At 35.9% G+C, this 9,498-nt stretch overlaps 1 protein-coding gene and 1 non-coding gene across 2 annotated transcripts; one reads left to right on the top strand and one right to left on the bottom strand.

Annotated features, from left to right (window-relative positions):
- Positions 1-1,116: 1,116 nt before the first annotated feature.
- Positions 1,117-3,227, bottom strand: LOC108469957 (fasciclin-like arabinogalactan protein 7). The gene is made up of 2 exons (XM_017771094.2): positions 2,882-3,227; positions 1,117-2,160 (listed from the first exon to the last, which is right to left on the bottom strand). Exon 2 carries the CDS (start codon positions 2,109-2,111, stop codon positions 1,317-1,319), a length of 795 nt encoding a protein of 264 aa, XP_017626583.1. The 5' UTR covers positions 2,112-2,160; positions 2,882-3,227; the 3' UTR covers positions 1,117-1,316.
- Positions 3,228-9,139: 5,912 nt separating this feature from the next.
- On the top strand, positions 9,140-9,246 carry LOC128296151 (small nucleolar RNA R71). The gene has a single exon (XR_008286699.1). It is a non-coding gene; the product is annotated as a small nucleolar RNA R71 (small nucleolar RNA).
- Positions 9,247-9,498: the final 252 nt, after the last annotated feature.

Below are 9,498 nucleotides of genomic sequence, written 5' to 3'. Positions count from 1 at the left end.
TTTAGAAAGCAATATGGACCTAAAACAAGTTTCTCTAATGGACAAGTTAGTGCCTTATTCACTCATACATAAAACACCAAACAAGTATTCGATATCTAGGCACTTTAAGACTTGTATGTTTGAGCTAATAAAACACTAAAATTTGGCCTAATTAGACTACTTATTATGGCATAAAATAAAAAAGATTTTTTCACTGTAACTTCTTAAAATCTCTTTTAAATAACGTGATTATTCTAAATACATTTGACGTGGCTACGTGGAAAAGTTGCTCCACTTTATGTGTATGTGTCAAATTCTAACATTTTATGAAAAATTATTAGTAATTGAGTAATTAAGGGTATAATAAATGTTGTGGTGGGTATACCAATACTGATGTATACACGCATAATTGTTTTACAATCTTGCTATACAAGAATAAGCTAGCAATTGATGCTCAACTTCAACTTTTTTTAATCCGTCGGGTCACACAACTCATCACCAGTTGGCCTAAACTCGTGAAGTTGCTGCAGCATAATTATTTTGGGGTGGTCCTTAGTAATGAGTATATCCGCATGATTTTTTAGGGACGATGAGAGAACCTAATTCTAAGGGTACTACCTTTGTTTTTTTTTTTTTTTTTTTTCTATCGTCATGCATATATGAATATAATAAAATATTAATCTTTAAAATTTACAAATAAAATATAAATAATAATCATGATTGAAATAAATTAGTGTAAAATATAATTCGATTGGTAAAAGTTAAATTCAATAAAAATGAAAAAAGTTCACATATGGTAAATCATAAGATATCAAGATTTTCATGTTTCAAAATTTTAAACATGAATACTAATATTATTTGAACTTATATATTATTTTTTAACATTAATCTCATTATAAAATTTTGTCATATTTATTCTTTTTTTATACAATACTTAGAACTATCTATAACCCTTCCTCAACCGTAGACTCAATATACTTTTATATTGTTATTTTTTGTATATCATGTTTTGTATGGTGTCCAGAATTACTGGAGTTAGAAGCCGTGCCTCCTGCAGTTCAATGTACTATAATTGTTCATTTTAACAAATAATTTAGATGGGGGAATAGATAGGAAAAATATATGGAAACAAGTATATTATCAAATGAAATACAGGAGATATCGGCAAAATGCCATTTAAATTGAAATAGTAACTGTAAACAGAACAACTCATATTTTTAACAGACATCTCAATAACATACAAATGAAAAAATGGTTTCAAAAATCAAAGTATATTGAGAAACCCAGATACGTGAGGCCCCATGAATATAAATTAGACTCAATGAAGTCTTTTATCTTTAGAAAAACAGGAAAACCCCAGCTGAGACGGCCAAAACAAATTGCCTCCAAATGCACAAGTTCATGAGACTATTAGATGATGAAGTTGAAGGAGCAGACTTTGGTGAAGAACCACTTTCTTTGGATTCTGCTGATGGAGAATCCGCTGCAGGACTAACATCAGGGACTGGGGCTGGGGATGGAGCAGGAGTTGGAGGAATGTCGGTACCGAAGATTGCCTCAGGAAGAAGGACCTTATCAACTTGATAGATTGCGACCGGATCGGTTGAATGTACAGCGCTTGTAACTTTTGTTTTACTCCATCCAGAATCGAGGTGAACGGTTCCGGAATTATCGGTGAAATTCAAAGTGTATTCGCCACCAGCAAGGGTACTTATGGAGCCCTTTGTACTGAGTTCATTGAAGTCTGCAAGGGCGTAAAATTTGGGCAAGGCATGGTAAAGGATAAGTGATTTAATCTGGTCATCATTGAGATTGGACAATGAAGGCTTCCTAAGACCCTTGAAGGCACTGTCTTTTGGTACAAAAACTGTAATCCCTTGATCAGTGTTGTTGGCTTGGTTTTGAAAGGTGTCAATCACTTTAGTGGACTCAAGGTAGTCAAGGAAAGTGTGAAATGGACCAGCCACTGAGAGTAAATAAGTGAGGTTTACATATGCCGGTGCCAGTGCTGGGGCTGGTGCTGGAGTTGGGCTCATTGCGACCGGAGGAGGGCTCCTTGCTTGACCATAGGCCAAGGAGGAGTACAACAGCAATACAGAAAAACAAATCGTAAAAATCTTGGAAAACTCCATTTCCCCCCAAAGTTTGATTTTGATTCAGTAGTGATCACTCTCCAAATTCCTGCAATAATCAATCGACCATTCAATCAAATACTTCATAGTTACGTTGCATCTAAACAGTGAAAGCCCAAATCTACATTATTGAACATCAAACTATTAAAAATGCCCCTACGATAAGAATTCAGAAGCCCATTTCACATTTTAGATAGGAACATAAAACAAGTAACTGCAATTGGTAAAGAGAACCAAAATTTCCATTTCATTCAGGAATGGAACGTGATGAAAAAGCAGATCTTGACTAGCCTAATCCAAGAAAGCAAGAAATGAGAAGACTCTTTAACCATAATAAGACAAAATGCTTAAAGCTTGATCAAACAATTTAATTATAGATGAGATCGAAAATAGCCATGAACTGCATTCACAAATATGATCCAATTTCTTGTTCTTGAGCTTCCTCAAGCAAAGTACAGCTTACCAAATACCCCAGGTAATCAAATTTTAGACCAAAACCCAGATCAAATCTATTTTTTAGTTTGCCTTACACCTTGACTATATAAATGGCTGGAAGCCTGGACTTCAACTCTGCTTCTGGAAGGATACTTCACACTAGACGTTTCTCAGGCGAGCAAGTAACACGTTCAAGGGAAAAAAAAAAAAGAACCCACAACCACAGTGTAAATATTCATTTTAACTTGAAAGAAAATGGATCAGTAGAACTCTCAAATTATGGAACTCTAACAAAAGCAGATCAAAATTAGTGCATGCAAATGAACGGAACTAACCTGACCCAGAGGAATTCAGAGCGAAAGTCAGTACCTTGGGTACCGATGTTGCAGATCCTGAGGTAGTCTATATAGAGATGGGCTCTTTTGCTTCTATAATGTATATCTGTATATACACACGACAACAAAGTGAGTCTGGGGTGGTACCAGCTATTATGCTTAAAGGGGATTAAAGGTTAAGGAAATTTGGAGTGCAAGAAACAAGGAATTAACTAAATAAATACTGGAATATTAACTAATTCCAATTTCTTGTTTTTTAAAAGTTATATTAGTCAAACTTTTTAACTTACGGACAAGAGAATTATATTTTGAGGCGCGACAGCTTGGGTTTAAACTAAAGCAGCTACATTCTCTGCCCCTAATTATTTAAAATCTTATATTATATGTGGACCTCAATTCAAATCAATTATACAATATGGGCATAAATTATGAATAATATTAACATTATATAAAAAATTTAAATTAATTTTCTATCATAAGTGTCTAAGAAACTTATTTTCTAGAATATACTATTTAAGGATTACCTAGACATCTGCTAGTGTCAAGCTCCTTTGTTTACGTTCAACAATAAGGATAGAATTTTATTGTCCAATCATTTGTTGACGATAAAAAGATAATAAATTTGACATCCGTAGGTGTCAAGATGCCACTGACAATATTTCGGGATTTCTTTTAGGAATCTTATACTTTGTGAATATGTTCTACATGTGATGTAAGGAAATTTAGTTATTGTGCATTGTTTCTGTTGTAGTTAGTGTTAATGTTATTGGATTCATTGTTATTAAGAATTGTTGATATCGTTAATTTTTTTTTTGTAAAATTAAAAATGTAATATTTAGCAGCCTCAAGATGTTAGATCGATTGATCACGTGATTTCGTGATAGGTTTTAAATATTTATAATTAATCGTTCTTGAAACTAACTATTATCGTGATGTAGGCAAGTGTACCTATCGAACAGTAGCATAGTTTTAGCAAGACCGAATTGTCGAACCCAAGGGAACTAAAAGTACTAGTAATGACTGTCTTTTTATTATCTAGCCTAGGAATAAAGAGGTTTTGTTTTAACTAACTAATTATCTAAACTAAGAACTCACAGAGAATAGAATTGGGGAATTGCTTTTGGGAAAATCGATTGAATTAAGACAATACCTAAGGAAAAATCCACCTATACTGTACTTGTTATTCTGGCTCCGAATCAGACGATTTATTCATTTAACTTGTTCCGTAGAGATCCCTAAGTTATGTTATTATCCCTATACAAGACTAATAATGTCTAATCCCTAGATTGAATAATTGAGACTTTTCTCTAATTAACACCCTAGGGTTGCATTAACTCGATCTATGGATCCCCTTATTAGGTTTCACCCTAATCCGGCAAAATCTTGTCACCCTATGTCTAGGCGCGCAATCAACTCCGCTTAATTATGACAAATGTACTCCTAGACCGGGTCTATTCCTCCTTTGAATAAGAGCTTATCTTGAATCAATATCCTGGGATATCAAAACAAGAATTAAGAACACATAATTAAAAACAAGTTAAATATTTATCATATAATTCAGAAAATAATAACAAGATTCGTCTTAGGTTTCATTCCCCTTAGGTATTTAGGGGATTTAGTTCATAACTAAAAAGGAAAACATCTCAGAAGAATAACGAATACAAAACATAAAGAAAACCCAAAAATCCTGAAGGGAAATTGAGGAGAGATCTTCAGTCTTGATGGTGAATCTGACTTCTGAGATGGATCAATCGGCTTCCTTGGAGTAATTCCTTACTCCCTATTCTGTGCCTCCCCTTTTTTTTCTCCTCTAGGGTGTATTTATAGGCTTTGGAATGCCTAAGAGCCCTCAAAATTAGCCTTTTCTGAATTGGACTCAACTTGGGCTTGGCAGGGACACGCCCGTGTAACACGCCTGTGTGCGATTACTTCAGGCCGTGTTCGAGCCTGCCAAATTGACACTGCCGTGTGGTTTGCCCGTGTGAGGAGGTCCAGGCCGTGTTGATTTCGTACTTTGGCCCATTTTCTCCGATTTTGGCCCGTTTCTCGTTCTTTTCGCTCTCCTATGCTCTCTCAAGTATAAAATATGAAATTAAAGCATTGGGATCATCGAATTGACCAATTCTAATAGGAAATCATCCATAAAATGCGTTAAACATGGGGTAAAAATATGTATAAATTACGGTTTATCAAATACCCCCACACTTAAGCATTTGCTTGTCCTCAAGCAAAATTCTCAACTCATAATCAAAATAAATTCTTCTCAACTTATAATTTCTATCGATAATATCTCAAAATAATTCATAGGTAATCATACATTGAGAATTCAACTAAAAGAACATAAAACTTTCGAACATTCCAAGTCGAGCATTTTCTCCTGAAAACATAGGTGTCTCTCCTCATATAAGTAATTACCTTTGATTCGGAATATCACAGAATTTCACATCCTCACTAAAGATTCACTCAAATCACTCGAGGTGTTTTAAGGACAATAAATGAAGCACTCAATAGTCAATAATGAAAAAGTCATCACCATAGCCTTGCATGAAAATCAAATCTCCACCACTGATAAATTGAGATGAAACATCAATCAAAAGATCTTTAGAGGGTTGTAATGAGGCTTGGTTAGGGGGTGTGGTCACAAGCTGAAAGAAAGGGTTAGAATCGAGATTGAATTGAAAAATTGCTTAACTAGAAAAAGAGTTAATCACCACTTGTATACAACAGAGCTTCTTCTCAGAATATGGAATTACTAATGTGTATACATAGTTTTTTTTTTTAAAAACAAGTTAAATAAAAAGTAGAATAAAACTTAGCTAAGCAACTGTTTCAATTCCAATCTCAACAAAAAATGGGGATCAAATTAATTTAGGGGATTTCAACAATAATGGGTTAAGTGTTAATATTAAGGGTAATACAAGAAATGGGTTGTTAGCTCAAGGGGGTTTACTAGGGGTTAATCGTAGAGGTAGGCTTTTCATGGCATGAGTGGGTTAATCCTAAGTGCCCCTGTCATCTTGACATATCAAATCAAATAGTATGGTCTTGACATGCATAATCAGGCAAGTTTTAGAATAATAATTCGATATTGATGCACTCAAAGCTATAATAAAAGTGAGCATGAAATAATTAATAGATGCTCAAAAGGCTCAAAAATCTCACAAAAATTATGAATTTTTGATGTTTAAACTCGTGAATTCCAATTCAAAGTAATACCTAGACTTGGGGAAACAACCTATAATTTTAAATTCTTAAAAATCAACTTATCATGCTTGATTCTCTAATGTCTTAAAGTTTAAACAATAAATGCATAAATGCCTATGTTTTAATTCAAGATATATCAATAAAAATCATGAATCAATCAAAATTTATCCTACATATGATATGAAATCTTTTCAAGAGCACAAGGTAGTCATTCAAGGATTTTTTTGATAATGAAATAAATACCCCCCACACTTAAGATGTACATTGCCCTCAATGTACAAAAATAGATATTAGAATATAAAAATAAGATAGGGAGAGAAGTGAAACTTCATGAATTAAGAATGGATGATATTCTTGGATTGGCGAGATCGAGTATTGGAAATAAAGCTAGAAGGCAAGCATGATTCTGAATGATAAAGGGAGAGTTAAGGGAATAATTTGATAGTAGTGATAAAGATAAGCCGTGTTTAAAAAAAACAAATGAATCTTAAAAAAATTAATAAAAGAAAAACAAAATAAAATAAGATAAATAATTGAATTTTTCAAGTGGCACGGCTGGTGCACACACCCGTGTGGATCATGTCCCGTCCGTGTTCGTCGCAAATTGAGATGTCGTCATACGGCCTTTTGGCACGCCCGTGTGTCTAGGCCGTGTGGCTATATGATTGTGTCACACAGTCGTGTTTGGCGCGGTTCGCTTCTCCCACGGTCGTGTATGTCTGCGCATGCTCGTGTTATTCTGATCGTGTCGTCCACGGGTGCTAGACACGGGCGAGCCACAGGCCCGTGTTAATTTGGCAGATTTGCCAATGGCCCGGTCGTACGCTCGTGTTAATTTATCGCATCCTGTGTTCGGAACGATAACTTTTACCCTATTTGCGCACGACCGTCTCACACGGCCGTGTTTTTGTCCGTGGTGGTCACAAGGCCATAAGCACGGCCGTGTGATCAGCTGTGTGGAGTCGGGAACCTGTGCTTCAAAGACTCTGTTAGTGACATAGATGTTTGAAAATTGAAATTTAAATAATTTAAAACTGTTAGTACTCAGGTTGCCTCCCGAGAAGCGCTTATTTATAGTCTAAGCTTAACTGTTACCACTCCGTTGAATGATCATGGTGGTTTGAGGAGTTTATACTCCTCATTCCTACTATTAATCTCATCAAAATAAGGTTTTAAACGGGTGTTGTTTACCTTAAAAGTACCGAACATGGGATGACTCACCTCGACCGTACCGAATGGGAAAATGTTGAGTACCGTAAGAGGGATTTCTTCATTCGATGTGGTAGTCATGAAAATGTAGGGATCTGCAGCATCTAATAAGACTGTATCTCCAACCTTAAGTTGATTTGGAAAGGGATTGAGCTTGTTCTATCGTAGATTTGGGTTGTCAGGTGTTCTCGGTTTATGCATCCACCATTCATCTAGCTCCTCGATTTGTAGCCTTCAATCTTCATGAATGGGTCCTCTACTATTGCTTGAGAATGGTTCATGTACTTCATTCAGACTCATTTCTTGCAAAGAAGGTTGCACCATATTGTTTGTTTTAGTAGAATGGTTTAGACGATCACCTTCAATTTCCATTGTGTTGCCAAAATTGCGAGCTTGAAGGGTGATTGTTTCATCTCCCACACGGAGTGTGAGTTCACCTGTGCCAACATCAATAATTGTTTTAGCAGTTGCTAAAAAGGGCCTTCCTAGAATTAAAGGAGTGTTGCTATGCTCCTCTATGTCTAAAACAATGAAATCAATGGGAAATATAAATTTATCAATTTTAACTAGCAAATTAGCTAATTGAATGCTCATCCTAGTCTGTTTGGGTTTCCCGAGACCTAATTGTTTGAACATTTTGTAAGGTATAACGTTAATACTAGGCCCCAAATTAGCTAATGATTAGTAACATCTAAACTACCAATTAAGCAAGGAATTGTAAAACTCCTTGGATCTTTAAGTTTGTTGGGTAGTTTATTCTGGAGAATAGCTGAGCAAACTGTGTTTAGCTCCACATGCGATGCTTCGTCCATCTTCCGCTTATTTGCTAAAAGCTCCTTTAAAAATTTCATTGCGTTTGGCATCTATGATAGAGCTTCAATAAAAGGTAAGTTAATATGTAATTTTTTTTAAGAGTTTAAGGAATTTACCATATTGCTCATCTGAGCGGTCTTTCCTTGTCGCGTTGGGGTATGGCACACGAGGTTTATATTCGACATTCACCGATTTTTCTTTATTGTGATCTACCTCACCTTGACCTTTTCTTACCATAGTTTCTTGCCCCGGCTCTGGCTCAGGCTCAACAAATCCTTCTTCATCTGGAACATTAATCACGTTGAGCTGTTCCCTTGGGTTAGATTCAGTATTACTTGGCAAGATCCCTTGTGGTCGTTCGGAGATTAGTTTGGAAAGTTGGCCTATCTGAGTTTTGAGCCCTTGGATCGACGCTTGTTGATTTTTAAGTGCTGTCTCGGTGTTCTGGAAACGGGTTTCTGACATCGAGATAAACTTTGTGAGCATCTCTTCAAGGTTCAGTTTCTTTTCCTGTTGGTAGGGTGGTTGTTGGTAGCCTAAAGGTGGTTGTGGTCTTTGATTTCGTTGACTGCCCCACGAGAAATTGGGTGGTTCCTCTAACCTGCATTGTAAGTGTTACTATATAGATTGTTTTGAGGTTGAGGATTATTAACCATGTAATTTAATTGCTCGTTATCCATGCTGTGGCCATAAAGTTGGTATTCCGAATGGCTTGTTCCACCTCCACTTGCTTCGCACTGCATTCCTGGGTGAACCTATGAAGAACTAAGAAAACCATCAATCTTTTTATTCAAGAGTTCTACCTGATTAGAGAGCATGGTGACCGAATCAACGTTATAAACACCGGCTATTTTTGTTGGCTTTGTCCTCATGACTTGCCACTGATAGTTATTCAATGACATCTCCTCTATGAACTCATATGCATCTTCAGGTGTTTTATTATTGATGGTTCCGCCAGCAGTTGCGTCAACCATTTGCCAAGTCGAAGGATTTAGGCCATTATGGAATGTTTGAACCTGAAGCCAAAGCGGTAACCTATGGTGAGGGCACCTTCTCAAAAGGTCTTTGTATCTCTCCCATGCATCGTAAAGTGTTTCTAAATCCATCTACACAAAAGAAGAGATATCATTACGTAATTTAGCCATTTTTGCCGGTGAAAAATATTTTAATAGAAAATTTTCAATCATTTGCTCCCAAGTAGTGATTGACCCTCGTGATAATGAGTTCAACCACTGTTTAGCTTTGTTCCTCAGAGAAAAAGGGAATAATCGAAGACAAATGGCATCATCAGAAACACCATTAATTTTAAATGTATCGCATAGTTCTAAGAAGTTGGCTAAATAAGCGTTGGGATCCTCATCCTGCAAACCATCAAATTGAACAAATTGCTG

This window comes from Gossypium arboreum, chromosome 7 (genome assembly GCF_025698485.1).
Source record: "Gossypium arboreum isolate Shixiya-1 chromosome 7, ASM2569848v2, whole genome shotgun sequence".
Taxonomy (NCBI): Eukaryota; Viridiplantae; Streptophyta; class Magnoliopsida; order Malvales; family Malvaceae; genus Gossypium; species Gossypium arboreum.
The sequence above is the reverse complement of the archived record's forward strand: the minus strand, read 5'-3'. Positions and strand labels throughout refer to the sequence as shown.